Consider the following 23,177-nt stretch of genomic DNA (forward strand, 5'->3'; position numbering starts at 1 on the left):
TGAGTAGATGAACGAGTACTTTAATCCTCCAAATGTAGAGTGGAAAGACAACTTGTACCTTAGTATCTGCACAAATACTGTAAGTCGTGCTGTAGTCAGGAAGGTTGGTCAGTCTGTCTTGACCTTGTTTGCACTTTGATTCATACCACTCTCATGGTTGATACTAAGCTGAGCTTTTTTTGAATTTTGATATCAGAAATAGTAGCATGTTACCTTGTTATGTGTGTTCTACTTTAGTGTTATTAATTTATTTTCTGGGTTATTTAAAATGATCTGAGTTTAAATGGCTGTTTTGCTGTAGTGGAGATAACATTTAGCTGTCCAGTGCCTTAGAACAGTATGGACATTACTTGTAAATACATAATGAATGTGGTACTTAAAAGTGGCTTCCCCTCTTGCATCTGTCCAATTATTTTTCAAAGGAACCTGCTTTTGGTGTTGCCATCATCCTCTGTCTCAGCTTCCAGTCTCCAAGCCATGAATGCTGTTTCATGAGCTTCCATAAGCTTTGTGAAATCTTCCACACGTTCCAGCTAGGAGAATGCAGTGTAGTAACTAGCTTTCCATCAGGAGTATCAGTACTTCCCTTTTTTGGTTCCTTTTGCTTGCAGTTGTCTTTACTGTGGCTTGCTTGTGTGATGTAGCTATCTGGTCAAATGCAAGCTTTCCTTCTTTTCAAGTGAAAGAAAGTACAAACAAAAATAGAAGTTCTTTATGTGTTCTAAGCTAGGCACTCAGTGGTTACTTTGCAGAAAGGAGATGGGCAAAAGATATGAAATATGGTTTTGTTTGCCCTATACTCTGAAGTATAGAACATTCTTTGGTAGTCTCTGTGTAACTGAGTGCTTGCACCAAAACAAACTCCTTATTGACTCCTTATTAATACATTAACTGTGCAAAGCAAGTTTAATATATTGAATATATATTCTCTATATATATATATTTATATATTTTAAATGAATTTGTCGTACATTTTGAGGAATCTGCTTTATGTTGTAGCTTTATGCGTGCTCTAAAGTAAAAGCACTGAGAAATTTCAAACACTATACTTTTCTAGATGTGTTTCAGATATTTTAGTTGTATAAATGTGATACTGTTTAAACAGAGTGCTCATTCATGTATGAATGCTGTGCTGTTTACGGCATTAATGGACGGTTTAGAATGGTAAGCATGATTTGGAATGTATACATTTTGATCTTTTTTTCTTATAATAAATTAACGTTACTGAATATACAAACAGTATACAAACCATTTTGTATAGGAAACTAGAAGTAGATAACTAGATACGTCTGTGAATTACTCCTTTATTCGGAACAAAATCTACAGTAAGCCTATGTTGGTTTTTTCATATAGCTTAGTAATAAACAATATTTATATATCTTAGCATTAATTCAAGTAGCGTGTTGTAGTTCTGAAGATATGCGTTCTTAAATGACACCTATTTGCATTCTTTTTTTTAAAGAATAGTGTTCAAGCATCAGAAGCTCTTAAAACTGAAATTGATGATTTGAAGAAGAAGCATGATGAGGCTGCTTCAAAAGTTCTCCAGCTTGAAGAAGATATCATGACTGTTACTCAAAAAGCCATTGCAAAAGAAACTGAGTTAGACAGGTATTTAGTAGTTTTGTTATGTTCCTTATTTTACTATTTCTTTCCATAGCCTTTTTTTTAAGCTAACGGTTTGTAATGTATGCATCGATTTTTCTGTTTTAATAGTTCTTTACTATTAATTTGTCAATGTCTTAGCCTGAAGGACAAATTGAAGAAGGTGACGCTTGAGAAGGAGCAACTTGAATGTGTGTTGAAGACAGAAAAGGATGAAAAAGAACTTTATAAGGTAACTTTATTCCTTGTGCCTGTATACACTGAAATGAAGTGGTTTGAAATAAAGGTAATAATGTTTTATGGAGAACTCTAATAAATTGAATTTGTTAAGGAAAAAAGGAAATGGGTAACTTCTGTAAACAGATTTTTTTTTTTAAAGACAGTTACAGAGGTTCTCATTTAAAAGTGAATGAAGAAAATAGCATCTGAATTCATTCTATGATACGAAAAGGTGTCTAAGAAGGAGAATGGATCACCAGTTTGTTAAAATGCCGGCACAGTAACCAAAAATAACAGCTGTGAGTGAGATGGTTCTTTAGTTACACAGTGCATCTCCCAGTAACTGGTTTTCTTAACACAGTTACGAAAAAATAAATTACTGTTTACTCTAAGTTGTCTGTCCAGACTGTGTTTTCTAGATCCCTATTCTTGAGTCTTGTGCATAACTTTGAGAAACTTTAGTAGGATCTATATTGCATTGATTTTTACTAGCTTAAATGATTTCTTTTGCTGGTATTGAGAGAGAACCATATTTAAGATAAAATAAGGTTCACCCTCCCCACCTGTGGGACGCCCACTTAATCCAGAGTGTCTGGCTACTTGAGTGAGCTGCTGGACCATCCTTGCAGCAAACATGTATATTTAAATTTTATATCAGCCCGCTGTACTAGTCTGTCTTATTTGATGTCACCATTTGCTTAGAAAAGTAGATACAGAAGTGGATCAGGCCTTAGGAACGTCAAGCCTTATCTGACTTGAGTTGATAGCTGTTAGTTTTCATAGTCATTCTTTTGGGGAAAAAAAAAAAAGCTGTTTCTGTCTTATGCTAAAATAATGAAATTCTTTATTTGTATGAAACAAATCAGGTTTATTTAAAAGAGTATTTATGTTCATAGGAAAATGTCATTATGTGGTAGACAATATTAGATACGTACCAGAAGTCATAAAATCTCAAAATGTCTTGCACAAGCATGGAATCCCTTTTGTAAATAATCAACACAAATCTAGTCTTTGAGTGGAAAGCACTTTAAAGTTATCCTTTATTAGGCATAGTATGGTAGACTTGATGACATCTTAAAAACAGCTCTAGAGTTACTAAAGTAGTTGGCTGTCTTTGGAACTGGATATTGCTGTTGTAGTCCTGTTTGCTTAGATGATTGTGAGTAGATACTACTAGAAGTTTAATTTCTTTTTAGTTTTCTTCAAGTCATTTCCTCTTCACTTGTCCTTAGTTGTCCAGCATTTGTGAAGAGAGGAGTTAATTCAGAAGAACTTAATTTGACATGCACAAATACCAGGGCCTTAACCTCTAGCTGTAGAGCAGAGCTGTCGTTAGATGATCAGGCTGAAAGAATTCCAGCTGGAAAATTTGTGCTGGAGGGCAGTGATATTATCAAATGTTTAATTTTCCTCTTTACCTGTTCTAATCTGCCTCAGAGATGAGTTAGAACTTGGTGAACACTTAAATGGACAGGTGAACAGTAGTTTTCGTAACGTGGAAGAAGAGTTTGACATTTTTTAGCATCATTACAGATACACTTGAAGAATACAGAAATAGAAAACACCAAACTAGTAAAAGAAATCCAGACGTTTAAGAATTTGGATGCAAACAAAGAAAACATGATATCGTATTATAAAGAGGAGGTTGGCAGATTACAGCTATTTATAGCTGAAAAAGAAAACATGAAGAAAGCTTTTTTGCTCTCCTCGTCAAACAAGGTAAGCATTACCAATATAATTGGCCTGGTTTAAAATAAACATATCTAAGGTTGTATGTGTTTGACAAGAGAACGGAAGAAGTTGAAGATATCACCAGGGTATAGGCTGAGATGCAAGAGGATTATGGTGTTACCAGGAGATGCAGAAAATAAGCAAATGAGTGAATTCCATTCTAGTTTTGCAGATTCTGAGCTTGTTGAGGTGTCTCACATGGTGAAGTGTGAGAAGAACTATGCGTGAAAAGTAATTTGTGAGTTCAGTAAAAGTACATCAGTAAAAGTGGTGCACTCCTTTGAGTAGCATTTAACTTCATGAAAAAGGAAGGAGACTGAGGAAAAGAGAATACTTAATGTAGGTATGTTGAGACTGTAGAGGATGGTGGAGCAGAAAAGAGAAGACATTGAAAGATGTGCTGAAGGAGTTATTAGGTGAACGTGCTGTCACGATACAACGATGTAAAACCTGAGAAAGGATAAGATACCATGTAAATGGACTAAATTGACTGAGAACTCAGCAATAAGTGCCAGTAGGACTTCTAAGGAAGAGGCAACTTTTGCTATGCAGCATGGCAGCAGTGTGATATAGTAGGAGCATGAAATTGCTGAAGAACTGGTACCTATGCTGCCACGGTCCAGGTGCAGTTACTTCAGATTAGTTTTAGTGTGGTGCTACAGGTAGAATACCTATTAGATGTTTGTTCCTGGTGTACATCGTCCTGTTTCATTTCATCCAAAAGGAATGTAGTTTCTATGCCCTGAGACTGTTCTGTCCTGTGATCTAAAGTGTGATAGGTAATAGTGGAATTGACTGGGAGTTTTGCTTCACAAATGTGCTCTTGATACAAACTAGAGAGTTAATTTAGACACAGCCTTTGAGGCCAGCATGGAAAAGTCAGATTATACAAGGGATTTTGTCTTGTGTGTCTTGTCAGTCTTCTCACAGAAGAAGCAGTCTATTCTTGAAACAATAGAAATTGCATTAATGTGAGGTACGAGTGTAAAATTTAAATAGAAAAGTAGTGCTGTTGAGATGTTGTAGTCTTTTGACTGCTCTGCAGTTTTGTTTCTGAATGTGTTAAACTACTACTGAAGTAAAAATGCATAGGGAATGTGTATGTGCTGGTATGGATGCAACCAAACATTAATGTTGATTATTAATCTTGAAGTGCTTGTGATGTTTCTGGTGGGATCATTAATATTTTTGTCCTACAGTGTGTGAAACTGCAGATATTTACTGAAATATGTAACTGACTCATCATGCGCTGTAAAGATAGCAAAGGGATGGGACTTTAGGGCATTTCCTAGTCCATCCATCTTCATAAATGTTTACAAAATATATTAGTATTTCTCTGGACTTGCTATCCTAAGTGATTACTCAAAAATTAACAAATAAATTCAGGTATTCTCTAGTCCATTATGACTAGACTCAAGAATATGAGATGATTATGCCTTCAGAAAGCCCAGAGGCTGCAAGTAGCTTTGGGTCGTTTGGTTTTTGGTTGGTGTTTTGTTTGTGGGGGGTTTTTTTGTTTGGTTTTTTTTGGGGTGGGGGTTGTGTGTGTGATCCTGGCCTTCTCTGAGGAATGAGAAGACAGTAGTGCAGCTTGGTCAGTTTGTCCTTGGGCTGCACTATGAAGCTACAGTAGTTCTGAGGGTCTTAGTACTGTGTGCTGCAGCTTGCTTTCCATTACTTTTTCTCAGTTTCTTCTGAGAAGCCTGTTGCACAAGATCTTGGGAAATGCAGCTGTGAGGAAAAACATCCCAGTGCTGCTTTATAGTGTCTGATGTCAATCACTTACAGGCATTATAAGACCTCTTACTCTGTTACCTGCAGCGTCTTACTGTGGGATGAACTTTGGCTTTGAAGCTGGATGGCCATTTGTGCCCGTTAAGAGTTCTACAGTGACAACAACAAAGAGAGACTTTTTTCAGTGTACGTTTAAAACTAAAGCTGAAAATACAACAGAAAACCGGTATAGATAAAATAATAATATTTAAATTTGCCTTTATGTCACAGTGAAATATGTTTGCACACCACCGTTAACAAAGAAGGCAAATGGGGAAAATGGTACTTCCATACTACTTCTTGATTTAGTGGTTTTGCTAAAATCACCAGGAAAACTTGATTTTCTTTCAAATCTTTCTAATCCATATACCAAGCTTTACTTAAGCTTTGAATTAAAAAAAAATGATGGCTTGTCTTTGCTCTCTTCTCTTTCCCAGGAGGATGCAAGTATTTTAAAAGAACAGCTTCGGAAAGCTGAAGATCAGATTCAGGCTAGCAAACAAGAAGCTGTCCTAATGTCAAAAGAGTTGAGTGATGCAGTAAATGTGCGAGATAAGACGATGGCAGATCTTCACAGTGCCCGTCTGGAAAATGAAAAAATGAAAAAGCAGCTTGCTGATGCTTTAGCTGAACTTAAAAAAATCACCGCTTTGAAAAACGAACAGGTAAGTTGCCAGTATTTAGTACTGAAGTTTATCTGTATTTATAAAATCTGTCAGAGCTAGCTTTGCTAAAGTTGGGGAGTAAAATATGTTTCTGGATTATTAGTACAAATCATGATCAAATTCTCTTTTGGCACTAAAGTTACTACCTTAAATCCTGTGTACATTAGCTGATTTGGAAGGTTGGTAACAAAGAAGGCTTCTGCTACTACTTGCAGCCACCCCTCTCCACCCCCAGATTATTTTCACAGAATAACACAGTATTTATCTTTATTATTTTGATTCCTCTCCCTTTCTTAATTCTTTTGTGTGAGCCGCAGTAGCATTAATTCATTTAGATAAGAAAACAGTTGGAATTTTTTAATAATGTTCCTTCCTTATTGATTCAGTCTATCTTGATTCTTCCTTCAAATATTTGTGGTCAAAATCAATTTGCTTTAGTATTTATAAGTATAGAAATATTAATATGATGGAAACTGTCTTGACTTTCTTCATCTTGGATAAAAATCTAGTGAGCAATATAAGTTTCATCATTCTGACTTAAGTGGGTTTTGTACCGGATCTTCTGGGACTGCAGCTGTATTGGATTAATTAGCTACTAGGATTACTGTAATGATGTAGCAGCTTAATTACTGTTCTGTTCAATATATTTTTTCAAAATAATGCAGTAAATACAAAGTGAATAGTACAACCCTCAAAAGAACTATTATGTTTTAAATATCTGGGAATGACATGTTTTTTCTAAGAATTAAAATTGTACACAATGTCTTTGAAACGCATCCTGAAAGAAGTAGCAGATCATCCGAATCACTTAAGTTACTAGAAAGTATCCGAGTACAGCATAGATCCAGTTGGTGAATGTAGCTTGCTCAACTCGTATATCAATGTAACAGCTCACCTGAATCACTTTCAGTGGAAACATAGTCTGTGGTGTGTCCATTTTTGCCACGTGGCTATATTTGTCTGTAAGATAGCTAGAACACCTTCTGGCAGGTGTTTAGACTTTTGGTGTGCATTCAGACTTTTGGTGTGCATTCAGACTTTTGGTGTGCATTCATCAACTCACAGAACAAGAATTCTCTTTACCTGTCTCTGGTATTATACCAGTGTGTATTTACTCCCTCACTGTGTCCTCCTTGAAATGAAGTTCAGCACAGATGCTGCGTCTATCTCTGCTCTACTACTGTGTTCCTTTTTTTCTCACAAAGAAAATAGGAACTTCTTCTCTACTTACATAGAGCTTTATGCTTTCTTTAATTGAAAAAAGATTTTTTGGGAAATAGTGGTATTTGAACAAAAGAACAAAAGGGACAATAGTTTCTTTTTTTTTTTTAAGGAAACTTCAAACACAGTGGAGCAGGAACTTCGCAGAGAAGTTGAAGATCTGAAGCTTCGTCTGCAAATGGCTGCTGACCATTACAAGGAAAAATTCAAAGAATGTCAAAAACTTCAAAAACAAGTAAACAAGTTTACAGAACAGGCAGTAAGTAGAATGGGAGAAATTGCACTTGCTTTTTGTAACTTTTCAGCAACTATTTCATTTCCTTCTGCAAAACCCAGTGGTTTTAAAAAGGATGAAAACATGCAGTAAGCTCTTCAATTTACCATTTTCTTCCATAAAGCTAAATTACTTCTATGGTTCTTTTTAGATAGTTTTAGAAACCAAGCATAGGATTGATAGTAACTGGTGTAAGTAGAAAGCTAACAGAGTTTGGATGAACCCATAAGCATAACATTGTTCAAGGAAGAATTCTGAAAATGAAACAGGGAAAAATCCGTAATTACTACCGCTATTCAGTACCACCACAAAAAAACCCCAAAACAGGCTGAGAGAGTTGGGGTTGTTCAGCCTGGAGAAGAGAAGGCCCTGGGGAGACCTTACAGCGGCCTTCCAGTATCTGAAGGGCTCCTCCAAGAAAGCTGGAGAAGGGACTTTTTACAAGGGCATGTAGTGATAGGACAAGGGGTAATGGCTTCAAACTGAAAGAGGGGAGATTTAGAATAAATACTATGAAGAATTTTTTCACTCTGAGGGTGGTGAGGCACTGGAACAAATTGCCCAGCGAAGTTGTGGAGGCCCCGTCCCTGGAAGTGTTCAAGGCCAGGCTGGATGGGGCTTTGAGCAACGCGTGTAAGGTGTCCCTGCCCATGGCAGGGGAGTTGGAACTAGATGATCTTTGAGGTCCCTTCCTACCTAAACCATTCTATGAGTCTATGAAAACCCCAAACCCAGAAGTGGGGGAAATGGAGAACTTGGAGGAGGATTTCAAGGTGAAGTGGGGAGAAAGTTTCCATGACATAGTGTATAGTTGTATTACGTATATATTTTGCATTCTTGCCACTCTTCTAAGCTTTGTTCCATAAATAAATGATGCTTTTGCAATGATGTGAGTCTTATGCCACCTAGTAACTGAAGCTATTAGTGAATTTCAAACAGATTTGAGAAGAAAGTTCTTCAGAATTTGGTGAAAATTAGTGATCGAGTCGGAAAGTAACTCAAACGAGGGAGAAGGCATTTGAGCAATGGGAAAGTGTACAAATATGAATTCTTAAGGAAAACAGACTTAAATATTTCTGCTATCCACAGAACAAATGGGGTAGTTACCCTGCTTTGATCCACAGATTACTTCAAAAAGTTGTCTTCTCATCCAGAAGGTCAATGGTGAATGAGGTGTCATATCAGAACACCTGTGGCTTTTCCTTAAAAATCTTCCACATCTTTGGCTATGTTGTACATCTGATAACAAAAACCAGATTTCACTACGTTGACACCAGAAGTCCAGAACTCATTTTCTAATGGAATATTAGATTTAAGTTGATGGATTTAAGTGTAACTGATTCTCTAGAAAATGAGATTTTTCTAATAATTTGTGTAGAAATTACTGTTTCTAGGAAAGAAAGAACTTTATAACATAAAAGTCAGTCTGAGGCAATTATAGTATTAGAATTAAACGTGTTCGCATACTTATTTAAATTATTTAAATTATTTAATTATTATTTTAAATCTCCGGTTTTAATGAGCAATTCCATCTAGTCCAATTTTGGAGGAGATGATAGTGCAAGCTATACGTTACTGTGTGCTTTGGCTTTAATTTAATTAAATACCGAAACAAAATTTCTTTTCACAAAGAAAATTGCAGGGCATCAACAGAAACTGACAGATGCATCTAACATTGAGACAGCTACTGCCGTCGTTACAAACAAAAAGTTGCCTGCATCTCCAGGTATTAACAGCTTAAATTTTGTCTATTTGTATCAGCCTGAAAGTGTTGTCTATGTGAAGTAGTTCTTAATAGTGTTTATAGTATAAAGTATGTGGACTCGTTCTAGTAAAGCAATGATTAGAAATGTGAAAATTCACCCAGAATGTGTCTTTTTTTTCAAGTGGTAACATTCACAAATAACTTCATGTATCTTTTCAAAACAGTTCAGCTGATATTTGTGCCGGTTTTGCCAAGCTAATAAGCAGTTCACTTAAAAAAAAAAAAAAACCAACCCAACAAACTGACCTCCCTGAATTTGCAAATTGTGTACAATAGCATAGTAGTTTTGCAGTCCTCTTACAATGACTATCTGCTGTAGCATTCTACTCTAAAATCTAATCACTGAGAAGTTCTGATTATGTGACGGCAAGGTCAAGTCTACAGACTGTTCTCATGATTTATAGGCCGTAGTGGTTTATTAGAAAATGTTTAACTAGGTTATAATTTTTATGAACTCTTAAGTTCTTATGAAACTAATCTTCTAAAACATAAACATAGAATAGGTTAAAACTAAGCCTGGTTTATTATTCAAATTAAATTGATAAATGCCCATAAATGCTGACTAATTTTGTTTGTGTTACTTTATAATTCACACATTCTTTCTGTCTATAGAGACTATAGGTTGTAATTTCTGTCAGTTTCCTCCTGTCTTAAGTAAATACAAGTGTTTCCTAAAACAAATAAAATCCTAGCAAGCTCAGTTACAGTATGTGACAGGATGAAGTAGATTGCTGAGGCACTTCATGTTTTTACAGAAGAATAAAATGCCTAGCTTGATATCATAATGTATATATTCTGGTATTTACTTTCTTGGGAGCTAAGGGGAGACGTGTCTTTCTATTGGTTTTTTATTTGATGTTGACCTTTGTTGTGTGTGTATATTTATTATGTTCATCTTCAATGTGTGAGAGAACTGAACATAGATATGCCAATATGGCTACTGATCTTACATATCACTAGCCACCTGATACTGATTGTCTCTGATAAACTGTTTGCTTAGATAACGTGGAGCACTCTGTTCTTGATGCACTGTCAAATTTGGCCTGTCATCTCTCTTATACAAACTTTATTTATGGAACAAAACAAATCAATATTCTTGTTTTTTCTTCAATGTTTGCAGTTAGCCCCATTGCATCTGACATAGTTTCGGAATTCATGGTAAAGGAGCAAGTACGTGAAATGAATAAAGAAATTGCTGAGAAAACAGAGAAGTATAAGAAATGCAAGCAAATGTTGGCAGTAAGTAAATGGCTGCTTCGGAAAGCTGACCAGGAAGTAGCTATAGGTGCTAATTCTTAAAACCACAAAGCCTGCCCAGCTGAGTTGCTGTGCTTGTTTGTGTGATACACTGCGATTATGGTAGAAATCTTAACGTTAAAAAACACATTTTTATACAGTCAGCTCTTGATTACCTCTGGTGTTGGAGGGTCCAGACAGTGATCCCTTAGGAAAACCCAGATGCAGTCGAACAAATGAACAGAACTAATACTACTTCTATGCTTAAGGTTTTGAATACTTTTTTTTTCATTATGTTTGAAGTGTAATTGGTTTTATAAATCAAATTAGCTGGCTTACAGCAACATGTCTAGAACAAGTATAGCAGTGTTTACCTGATATGCCATTCAAGTCTAATAACTCCTACAAATTTGACTGTCTTGGGCTTTTACAGTGTTTTGACGTCCGAGTGGGTGTTGCCTACTAGCTTGGGCTCAGTCGTACATAAAGGCATTTATATGGTTCTCTGGACCAAACTGGGCACCAGTAGTGCTGCAGCTACAATAGTAATGCCCTTCAAATATTAATACCCGTCAGTTCTAACTTGATTTTAATTTAACCAGTTTGGGTGTATGTATGATGATGGAGTACTGCATCATTGATTCTGGTGAAAAGTTGACTGTTGTAGAATTGTGTTAGAAATGCTTTCTGCGTGTTGTCTTGTCTCTTCATCTTGTTTCTCTTATTTATCACAATGAGATTATTCTATTTTAATGTGCTCTCCAGGATGTAACAACTGTCATGTAATTCAGCGCATTACCCTGTCTATGGGAGAGCCTGCGTTAGCTTCTGCTGGCTATTTCTTCTGTAGTGCTGCTTGAGGAAAGCTTTGCCTTTGACCTTCTGGATGAAAGATATTTAGGTTGTAAAAGTTGCATGGGGAAAGGTTTTGTATTGAAGCGAGACACTTGAAAGGATAGTCATGATTACAGTGTAGTATTAGGTATATAAAAAAACCCTTTGAAACTGTGAAGCTAAAGAGAAATATCAGCTTGTTGAAAACTCAAGCAAGGAAAAAATATGTATTGAACATCATTTATGCAGTGTTCAGGGGTCCTGTCCTCTTCAACATCTTGAGCCGGGCATGATTTGTTGGGAAAGCTATTTGTAAATGGTCTCGTTTGAAAAGCATGGAGTTACGCGGTGTCATTGTTGGGGGTGGGAGGGGAAATTCCTTAAAATTGTAAATATTTCATGCCATGGTATACATTACTCTAGGATGAGAAGATGAAATGCAGTGTTTATGCTGATGAACTAGCTAAACTGGAACTGAAGTGGAAAGAACAAGTGAAAATCAATGAGGGTATAAAATTACAGCTAGCAACAATGGAGGATCAGTATAAAGTAAGTTACAGATTTTGTTTATGACAATGAATGGTATCGTGTTCTTGGCATAGTTGCTTATTTCTAATAGTTCAAGTCATGAAGAGTTTTAATGGTGAAAACCACTAAATGTATTTTTGCTGTAAATAGAAATTCTGTTTTGCACTTGTAGAAACAACAGTTTTGTAATGCTTTTTTTTTTTTTAAAAAGTAAGACAGATCTGCTAAGTATATTACCAAATGGCTATCAGTCTTTTAATATTGTGGATTTGGACAAACCTCTAATGGTGTTAATCTTATATTACGGGACAAAAAAAAAGGGGTAAAGAGTTCTAATTTCCTGTTACTTACTATAATACTAACAGGAATATCTATTGGTGTGTTTGTCCAAAACCTTCGTATTGCATGCTGCAGTACCAGTGTAGTAATATCTTATGCATTTTTTTTCTGAATTAAGGAGACATACAAGATGAGCGATACACTGTTTTTAAAATCGTTGTGAGAGAATTGTTTTAATTTGGAGGATCTCAGCTATAGTTTTACTAGAGTGATGTAACATATGCACCACGAAGTCAAGGCAGCTTTAGCTTACAAGGGGCCTTAGTCTTTGAGGTTGTGTGTTAGTAATACATATGTTGAAGAGGCTTTTTAGGTCAACAAGGACAAGATAAGAGCAACAAATTTCCTTAAGACCAACTTTTACGCTTGTTTTCAGTCTAATGGTGATAGTGTAGTTGTCAGGACTGAATACTTTCTGTTGCCTGTTTTTTGCCAGTTGTGATGGGCAATGATTAAATTAAACTGTGATTATGTCAGTTCTAGTAGGAACCCCTTTCCATTAGAAATTACAGCAGTTTTTTGTTATACTGAATTACTCTAGAGCTTATTTCAGCATTCCATGTACGCTGTGCTGTCCTTTTTCGACACTTTTCAAAGCTCTAATTTCAGTTTTATAAAATGCATGACTCTCTGCAATTTATTTAATTTTATTAATTAGCAGTCATCAATTGCCATGCATAATTTAATGTAAACCAAGTCTGTTTTTAACTTCTCAACAGCAGGACTAATAAATAATTGGTTCCAAAACTGAAAGCATTTTGACTGCAATTCAAAACTTGTTATCGTTCAGGAGTGTGCAGGTAGGGGAGAAAAAGTCAGCTTTTCTTCCCACTTGGTTAATTTCTCTCTGACCTGAACTAGGAGAGGGAATTTCAGAACTGAAAAACTTTGATATGTAACTGTGCAGAGCATTGACCTTTTATGCTAGAAAAACAAGTGGAGAGGCAGTCTCCAAGGTAACTGGAATCCAAATAAAGTAGCCCTTTGTAGAGAAAGATTATTTAAATAATAATTTTGAAGCAAGGAGGAAGCCTGGAAGAATTGTGTAATGTGTCAGTTGCGTCTCCTCCCAGAGCACACAACAGAGACACAAGGTAGATAAATGTTAGTGAAACAAATGTAGTGTCTTTGAGGTAAGAGGAGGTTTTTGTTCTCGGTTCTGTGTTGGGACATAAGAGCTGGAGAGAAGTGAATGAAATAAGTCACTGAAATGGTTGCCAAAAAATTCCTGTAGAAATAATGACGTGAGGCTTGCAAACCTGCAACCGCTGCTGGGCAGCGGTGTCTTTCCTGCTGTTAGTATTACTGGCACTACTCCTGTTTTTTTAACCTGGGATTTTATCATTCCACAACTGTTCCCTGAAAAGTGGCAGGAGAAGGCAGCTAATGTACTCCTGCTATCCAGCAGATAAACTTAGGGAGAATTGTTGGTTTTCATTTGTACTAGGATGAAAAAAAAGAAAAACTACTGTTTTCATTTGCATGTAACTATAGTAGACAAAATAATTTCCATCTGAAAGATGAACTTAATCACTGAACTTCTTGTTTTCACAATATAACATGCAGGGAAATAGTTCCTATTCACTAATACATGAACCTTAAACTTCTTTTTATATAGATTCAGCTGGCGGAAAAAGAGAGACGCATAAAGGAACTGGCATCACAGTTGGAACTCTTTACCAGTGAGAAGGTATTGTCAGGATTCCTGTTAAGTTTTGTAAATTAACACTTGTGAGGTTCTTTGGCTTGAGGAATTGCATTTCATTTTTAAGTGAGAATTTGCTTGCTCTTTAAATATACTTTTCCATATTCGGATATTTTGCCAAAATGAACTAGCATTTTAAAGTAAAAATTTTGTTAATAATACTAATATTTTTTTTTAAATGTACACCTTAGTATACCAACTTGTCAAAACTAACTCAGCCTTTGAAAATATTGTCGTTTATAGTTCTGTAATAGTGTTCTAGAATATTTTCTACATACAATCTAACAAAAATATTACGGTGTCAAAAATTATTTCTTTCTTTCTGTCTGGAATGATATTCCACCCAGGATCTAAAATAAGTATTCTGTTTGCAGATAGGGATTACTCTTTGTAAATTAATAATCTGAGATTGCAGCTAGCTATACAGAACACAGGAACTGCTGCCAGTTTTTGTTCTATATTCCTTTCTCATCTCATCAGCATCACTGTTTTTCTACAAGAGACTTCCAGCCTCTTCTCTCTTAGTGAAAGAGGTTCAAGCTGTGTTGTGGCTAGAGGGTGGTACCGGCTTAGTGCATGTGCTCTTTGACCAAATAGAAAAGCTTACCATTGAGCTCATGCTGCAGTCTTTCAGGCCTCTAAAGGAACATCAGTTAACAGAACTTGCAGGAATTTTATTTCTTTGAGACAGACTTTCTCCCAGAGACTTTCAGGAGTTACTGTCTGACGGGCAGCACAATTAATAAACCTTATTCCCTTTGGAATCCTGGCATAAGACATGAATGGTACATATCTAGCGTGACAGTTTTTTTCCATCACTGGTTAGGATTATTTTTGCTTTTATCCAATGTTGTCCTATAACTAGAGACGGAGATGTTTCAGCAGTATAATCTCCAGGTTCTTCATGATGTGTGCATACAGCCAAATCCTTTTGACATCCACAGTTCTCTTATTGACTGCTTGTAATAATAAGAGCACCTTGACATGTGACAGTAGTGACTTCGGTAAACTACAACTGGAAAAAGATCTTCAGAAGAGAAAGATACACAAACAGTACTCTGATTTTTAAATATGTGATAGAAAATGGATTGTTACTTTCAAGAGTTCACTGTCTAATCAAATTCATTAGCATTACTGCTAAACCAGACATTCTGAAATATGAATGCTAATGTTCTAATGTTGGAAGTACCTCTAAGGTAGTATATGACAATTAATCAAAGCTAGGTTTTACTGAAAAGTGAAATAACAAAATGTCTTTCTTACATTCAGATAGTATTGATATTGTGGAAAAGTTAGGATTGTTCAGTTTACTTAAAAAATCCAGTATTCACAGATACTTAGTAAAACCAGGAATTCGTGTACTGATAAATTGAAATTAAACTCATTTCAGATTAAGCTAGTTAAGTGTTTTGTAAAATTCTAGATTCTCAAGTAGTTGGTATTTAAATGATTTTTTCTTTTTTTCTTACCAGAGATGCAATTTTTAATAGATGTCTCTCATATTTTTCTAATTCAAAAGAAAGCAAAATAAAAGTTGCATTTTGATGAATCTAGTTTAGCTGGAGAGGGTAATTTTAAACACCACACATAAGGAGAACAACTGTAATAATAATGTATGGGGCTTATAAAAGCTTGGAACATTGTCTACCAAATTTATAGATATTTACATTGCAAAGAAGAATCAAAGTGCCTTGATAGACTGGAACCATGATTTAAAAGGTTAAGCACAGTATAGTAAACAGCTTTTCAATTTATACTCCATTATCAGTGTTTGTTTGCAAATGTCACCAAACATACATACTGAAAATGTTCATTTGCTGTCTCTTCAAACCTATAAAATTACTTGGTTTACATTTTATTTACATACATATATAGACTTTGATTTTTTTTTTTTTCATTTTTTTTTTTAATCAGTCTCTACCCTAGCTATCCAACTTCTGGCTAAGGCTATTTTATAGCACCTTTTTACAGTCACTTTGATCTACATTCTGTTTTAATCTTATGTGATGCTAAAATGAAAGCATTAATGCCACAACCTCTCATTCTATGTGGCTTCCATATTGCAGAAGGAATTGATTTTAAAAAAGGAAAATATTAATTTCACTGATAATTAATTGTTCGTGCTTTGTATTGAGTAAAGATTAATTATTTAGATTTTACACGCTCACTAAAACTTTAAGATGTAATCCTAACCATTTCAGTCACGTATGCAATTTAGTCTAGAAATCTAAAGTAACACTAGCATAGTTTTATATCATACCTACAGGAGGATATTTTTACTTGAAGGATGTTAGGCAGAAATTGCGTTGTCCCGTATCAGAAAGAAAATAAACATTACTGGTTTTATGCCCAGTGCTCCAAAAAGATAACTTTCTCTAAGCCGCCTTACCATTTGTAGATACTACTTTTTTTCCTGTTTGAAAATGACTTTATGATGTTGCTGTTGGAGTCCAAACCCTTTATGTCTGAAACCTGATAGTATGTATATAACAGTAAGTGATGATTAGAGTTGGAAGGGACCTTAAAGATCATCTAGCTGCAACCCCGCTGCCATGGGCAGGGACACATTCCACTAGACCAGGTTGCCATAATCTCAGTCTTTTTTCATGAATGGTGTTTTGTTTTCAGAGTAGTTATTGCTACTTGATTTTGCATTTTTGTATTCTAGAATGGCTGAAGTCTACCTGTTTTTAAGAAAAATATATTGAGTTGTTCCTTTTAATAACTGAGACGTTTTACTTGTCATGTAGTGAAATTGGTAATTGGAGTCTTGGTTTTAAGTTTCAATTTAAAATCTCTTCAGGAAAAGGCACACTTCCATCTTTGAGGTTTTAGCTAACATTACATTAGCAAATATTAAACGTGAACCCAGAAGAAAATGCTGAGCTGAAGGAACAAAATGATTGGAAAGCATATATGTCTTAACAATCTCTATTTTTGAATTATTATTTTCATTTTTACATCTCAGAATTTTTTGCTGGGCTTTGAATTGTAAGTGGCATATTCCTTTGGATATTCTTGGCATACATGCTCTCTCTCCCTTTACTCATTTTATTAAACAGAAGGATGAGAAAGAGTTTTCTTTGGATGAATTACAGCTGATACACTGACCACACTTAAGTCACTTTAATTACTGTCTTATAATATATATTGGCTTAGAGTTTTAACAGTTTATAAGTTACAAAAACCCTTTAGTAGTTTGTAATAATGAGTATCTCTATGGATTATATGCAAGAATCTAGAATTTTGAGTATATTAATTTTTTGAAGAGTTTTGTTTAAGCTTTTCCGAAAGAATTAATCGCCTTTCTTACACAAATATTTAAACAACAGAATTAAGTAAAGCAGGCCATTTAAGCCCCTCAATAAATTCAGCAATTTTATATTTTGGATGAAAACACTGAATTTTGGAAGTAAGCTACGCACAAACCCTTGCTAAACTGTAAGTATACATGTATAAAATAGGTGAGGATATGAAGAAAGAGGAAGAAGGATGAATTAGAAGTTGCTTATTAAGTTCGTAGAGGGCAAATTAGTTTTCATGGGAAGTTTGAAATCTGTGAATGAAAATACAACTTTTCATGGATTTAAAATCCACTTATTTGTAATTAGACAAGTGCAGTTTTGTTCCATATGATGCTTGTAGTACAAATATTTGAAATAAGTAACCTAGTCTAGATTATTTTTGTGAAAAATAGCACTAATTTCTATTTGTTAATATAAATAGAAAATACCAATCTTGAGTAATAGTTTTATGTCGTAGAATCAGTTGTCGGAAATTTATCAAAGATAGAGAATTAATCAATCAGTCTAGCAGTTAGTGCTGAGTTTACGTATATATTCAGGGGCCTTTGCATGATTGCTAGTGGCATGACCACCATACCTCAGTTATTGTACAGAATGATAGAGCAAATTGTCTTCATTCGATCCCATTTTTAATTTTTTTGTTATCCCGGTGTTTACATAAATCCTGTTGATGTAAAGTAGCTGTAACGTGGTCTCCTCCCAGCTGTCCGTGAAGTTAAAAATCTTGCCTGCAATTTCGGTAGAATTGTCATACCTGCTGTAGCCCATTCTGGCCTTGACGGGAGAAACCTTTTCTCACTTGTTTTTGTTCAGAAAGTGCTGTAGGGTACACAGCCTTTTCCTAGCCCGTTGTTTTGACTGTCAGCCTGCACTGTGTTTATCAGGAGCTACTTGTTATGCTTCCAGGATCCTTCCCAGATCTTTCCTGACCTACCATTCTCTGTCATCATTCCTCCCCTATTAAAATACCATTAATTGATCTGTGACACCATGCTTCATCGTTTTCCTGTTACGTTTTCAGTGTGCATACTTTGTGTGGTTTTTTCCATGCTATTTTGTTATGTTTTGGAGAGAGATTTCCACCAAATAACAGTATTTTCTTCAGGGTACTCCTGCAAACTAGCCTTTCCCTCCTGCCCACTAAGAAGCTGATAACTTCATGCTATTGATGTGAAAACCACTGCTTAACATGCTGACTCGTTACTTTATTGTTCTCTTTTTTTCCCCTTTCCCTTTGTTTACATTAAGATTGTAAATTTTTTTTTAATAGATTATAGTCTGTCTTTTTTGAATGTAAGAACAAAGGTACCAACTAGATTGCCCGCTTTACAGTGCAGCTTGAAAGTGTACTCATCTCTTCAGTCATTGCAAGCCTCAGACCACTTCTCAACATTGTAGATAATACTATATATTAATTGAAAACATCCCTTTTTCTTCTTTCTGCTCACAAAAAAGAGAAACGTGCAAAAATTTCAGCTGTGTTAGCAGTGCCTAGGACAAGAGAGTTTTTGGCTGTACTTGGTATAATGGTAATAGAAATATTTTGGCATAATAATAAGTACTAAACCCCCTAATAATTACTAGTGGAACACAATCACCAAGCGTAATCACAAACAAGGACAAAATTGTTTCAACCAGTTTAATATATTCGATTACGTATTTAAAAATTGAACTGAGACCAAGGAAAAGTACTAGATCTTGGCCTCTGTAGGTATGGTTTTAGGTGAATATGTTTGATAGGATCTCTGCATTTGAACAAAGTAATTGTCCTCCAGTTTTAAACACAGCTCCATCTAACACATCTGCAAATGCCGTACAGAGCTTAACGTGCATGCGTGACCGCGTCTACAAGTAAGGGTAGCTCTAAGGAAGTTCCATTGTAGAGAGCACTTGAAGACTGCTTCCAAATTCTCTCTGCTGGTTAGTTTCCCTGTGTTTGTGTGCATGTGAAGGACATTGAGCAAAAGTTTGTTGTAACATTCTTCATTTCCTACTGAAACTAACAGCCTTGAGCTCGTCTTAGCTAGTGTTAAGTTACACTTCGTGTAGGTCAACAACCAGCTGTTAGATAGCAGAAAGGATCCAGTGCAATGTACTTAATGGTTCTTAAAATATCTGCCGCTCGCAAATTCATAGGGAATTATGTCAAGTATGTACATATATGTACTTCACATACTAAAACGGTTCATTCTTGAATGGTATGGTGTGATACGAAAAAAGTAATTATTTTATTTTTAGTATTAACGTTAAAAAACTTTTCTCACTGCACATTATCTTTAATTGTTATTGTTAATCCACCCATTCTTTGCCTATTTAGTTGATTTTTCTTCATTGTAAAAAGGATGCAGATGTTTCTTGAAAAATGTGGCAGTTCTTTTTATGGAATTTACATTAACTGATGACAAAACGAGAAAAAATTTTTTCAAAGTTTCTTTTGTATTTTCTTTATTGACTGTTTTTGGGTTTTGTGGGGTATTTGGCACTAGATCAAGATGAAAAGACAGTGGGAAGGTTAGCAGATGTATTTTTTTAAAAAAATTAAATATTTCATAGAAAAGATTTCATAAAAACTTCAAACTTTGATAGGACTCCATACATTTTAAACTTTGCATTCTTTAGGAACTTGGCAGGACACCAGGAAATCAAGCTGGAAGGATGATGGAAGGACAAATTTCACAACAGACATTACATTTTCGCAACCCATATTCGGAGGAAAATGGACCAGTTCCTGCAGTGCCAAGTAGACTACCAGTATTGCAATATGGAAACCCTTACGCAATTCAGGAAAGAAGAGGTCAGTACATTCCACACACCACCCCCACTCAATATAATTTTTCTCTCGTTGTTTCAAAAGCAATGGCTCATTTAATGCTGGTTAAGTACCAACAATCTTTATACTGGTGTACAAAGCCTTTATTGATTGATGAGAATCAATATAGTGCCTTTATTTTACTGATGAGAATCAGTAAAGTTTTAAAGAAACACCTTTTGAAAAAGGTGATTTCTCTGCTATTATTTTATATTGTCTAAAACAAAAATGTGTTTAAGTTGTGATTTTTAAATGTCAGGTAGCACATCTCAAAATAGTAAGTCTCCTGAACAAAGATGCTCTAAATAATTTTTCTTCAGATGGAGCAGATGGCGCTTTTAATCCTGATGAGATCCAAAGACCACCCGTTAGAACTTCCTTTTGGGAGCTGGAAGATGATGTGGTGTGTAGTCAGCCTTCACGCAACCTTAGTCGGCCTGACGGGTTAGAAGATCCTGAGGATAACAATGTAAGTTACTTTTTTTTTTTTTAATGTTTACTGATGAGTAGTCAAGAGTTGCACATAGGTTTTCAGTATTTGTTAAGCCTGTTTTATTGTTACGTAAATCTGGAATTGATTTACCTTTTCCCTGAACAGTGTTTTTGGTGAATTTTGGTTGCTTTGAAGGAAAAAACTCTGCACATTAATTGATGCTAATATACTTTTTCCTCCAGTCTCTTGAGTTACTAACAGCTTGTTTTGGTATTAGGACAGTAGCTGCTTAATCTTTTAAAATACTACAGTAGAAAAATCCAAGTTATCTCCACTCATTCTGATTTTTCTCTCCTGTGTGGTAGAATGAAGGCTCAAAATATAGCCAGGCAGGTCTTATTCATTTTATAACGTGCGTGTAGGAACTCAATTGTAATAGAAGTAGTAAAAATGTAAAGGATTCTAACACCAGTCTTTTCAGTTAAATGCTGAATGAAAATTTGTTTTGTATTAGATACTTCATTCAAATGTATTAGTCTGTTGTTCTGTCTTTTGCAAATCTGCATTTATCAGTTTCCATTTTGCATGGTTTTTTTGCTGTTAGACAGGTATGTGGAAGAGCTAGTTGACTGTTACCTAAAGCTCATTAAACTCCAAGTGACAGATTCTCAGTGATTTCTTTTTTAGGGCTTTGTATATTTTAAGTGGAAACTAGTTAGCTGTTCTTTTTGATACAGTTAACTTGCACGTTCTAGTATAGAAATGGTTTTAGTAAATTGGCTTCTGTAATAAACTGGACCGTATGTCTTCATTTGAACAGGAACAGGCTCATTACTCTTTCTTATTCTAAGTACTCTCACACCTTAAAAAATATTAAACAAGAAATACCTTTCTGCAAAGTATTGTGCTCTTTGCAAGTACAGTGGTATCATGACCTGTTTCTCATTTAGTCTAGTTTGCCACATTTAATTGCTATTAACCTTTGCAGAAACTGATCAGTGTTCAGACAGGCATGATTTTAGCCCTTGTGCTCAGCACCTATAATGGAGAAAAATGTATTTCTCCCTCCTACCTTTTGCCCCCGATGTCCATTACTGTGAATAATTAGAGAAACTGTCAGAACTTTTGCAGTCTGTTCAAGATCTAGAATGTGAGCTTAATGCTGTTGCCCACCTTTACTTCACATTTTGCATATTTAATCTGATCGTTCTTGACGTAGATATTGCATATGACAAGCTCTTCTCTTCTTTAGTCATCTGCTGCAGTTTAATTAGCAGGGTGTTCTTTCTGATCTATGTGCTTTGCCCTCTTGCAAACCCAAGAGAAACAGTGCTAGAGTCTTGTGCTCATTTGCTGACACAGCTTGGATTTTTGTAATGAGATAGAATGTAACAGGCTTAAATAAAGTTCAACTTGAGAAAAGGTGCCTTTAAATCAAGTAATTTATATCTTTATTGTTTTACTTTCAAATGAGTTTCGGTTGCTTGCTTCTCCCAAAAATAGACTGTATGCCAAAGATAAAACAGATCCAATGCAGTATTTAAAGAAATAACCCGTGAAAATTTCCATATATGTAGGTAATTCATTATAAAAGGGAGCCTGTTGTTTGTGCGGAAGAAACAGCAAATAGTAATCTCTTCATATTTATTATTTTGTATTTGTTGTACTGGTTTTTGAAATAAGCTAAGATGTAATTTTGTGCATTTTTAAACCAGTGAGATGTGGAGCCTTTTGGTGGAGCAGGATTTTCTTCCCAGAAGGAAAGGATTGGTAGTCTTACTGCTTTGTTTAAAATAATACTGTTGTGTGGACTTCTGTCATCTTCCTCTCCACATTTCTCTTACTACATGTTGTATTAGTTTAAGAACTTGAGGGTGTTGTACTCGCTTCCACCACTTCATGGCTGTTTTGGTGGTGCTTTACCTATGAAGATGAACATGTCTACATCATTTATTTTAGATGAGAGATCTTTGAGACCCTGGGCCAATACTACGATGCATAGGAGGATGAAGTAGAGGTTGTATGTGCACTACTGTAAACAAACTTTTCAGATATGACTAAATTAGGTTTTTTTCAGTTTATAAGGTGACAGTAGGGAAGTGCTCGTGTGTGAGAAGAGCTTTGTGGCTTGCTTCTACAGAACGAAGGCCCGAAATGGGAGCTCCTTTCTTTTAGGATATTCATCTAGCCTAGATCTAGAGTAGGTCAGCAAACTATGAGGGGGTCTAGCAAGTCAAACTTACCTGCTGTAGTTGCTGCTTACATTCGTGTGCAGTTGAATAACTTTGTAAACAATCTGAATGACAGAGGAGAAAACTTTAATGCTTTACCCAGAAGTGTTTTCTGGACAGGGAATTAGGTAGAATTGCTTCAAACTTACGAACTGCATCTCTGCACTGTTACTAACTTGACCTTCTTTCATTGTATATGTTGAGTTACTCTATGTGCCACTGCGACGTGTCTTCCTTGGCACTGGGGAAAGAACCTAGAATTTGTCTTTGTGCATTTGTCCAGTTGCACATTTTCACTCTACATGTTGATAGTCGTCGAGTTTTAAAGCCTTTGCCTTCATTGGACCATTCCAGCATGTAAACAACTTGTACAGCATGACTTGTGCTGTGAATTGACGTAAGTGGAGTACCTATTCTCTCATCATCTGTACTCTGGTGTTTGCTCAAAATGGAATACTCTTCCAGTTTGTTCAGATTTTCATTTTGCTGCCTTGCTCCTATTTT

The 23,177-nt window shown here is 35.5% G+C and overlaps 1 protein-coding gene across 4 annotated transcripts in view; it reads left to right on the top strand.

Annotated features, from left to right (window-relative positions):
- The window catches only part of TAX1BP1 (Tax1 (human T-cell leukemia virus type I) binding protein 1), a 62,666-nt gene that overhangs the window by 32,693 nt on the left and 6,796 nt on the right, over positions 1 to 23,177 (top strand). The window contains exons 5-15 of one of the 4 annotated variants that reach the window (XM_009887182.1): positions 1,463 to 1,611; positions 1,747 to 1,837; positions 3,358 to 3,543; positions 5,766 to 5,993; positions 7,327 to 7,473; positions 9,121 to 9,214; positions 10,374 to 10,492; positions 11,747 to 11,872; positions 13,809 to 13,880; positions 19,820 to 19,994; positions 20,330 to 20,478. In XM_009887182.1, the coding sequence (XP_009885484.1) occupies positions 1,463 to 1,611; positions 1,747 to 1,837; positions 3,358 to 3,543; positions 5,766 to 5,993; positions 7,327 to 7,473; positions 9,121 to 9,214; positions 10,374 to 10,492; positions 11,747 to 11,872; positions 13,809 to 13,880; positions 19,820 to 19,994; positions 20,330 to 20,478 (1,536 nt within the window). Of the gene's footprint in view, positions 1 to 1,462; positions 1,612 to 1,746; positions 1,838 to 3,357; positions 3,544 to 5,765; positions 5,994 to 7,326; positions 7,490 to 9,109; positions 9,215 to 10,373; positions 10,493 to 11,746; positions 11,873 to 13,808; positions 13,881 to 19,819; positions 19,995 to 20,327; positions 20,479 to 23,177 lie in introns of all 4 variants that reach the window. The other 3 variants (XM_009887183.1, XM_009887184.1, XM_009887185.1) reach the window with 3 other exon arrangements.

The sequence above is a fragment of the Charadrius vociferus genome, unplaced genomic scaffold (assembly GCF_000708025.1).
Source record: "Charadrius vociferus isolate BGI_N301 unplaced genomic scaffold, ASM70802v2 scaffold366, whole genome shotgun sequence".
NCBI lineage: Eukaryota > Metazoa > Chordata > Aves > Charadriiformes > Charadriidae > Charadrius > Charadrius vociferus.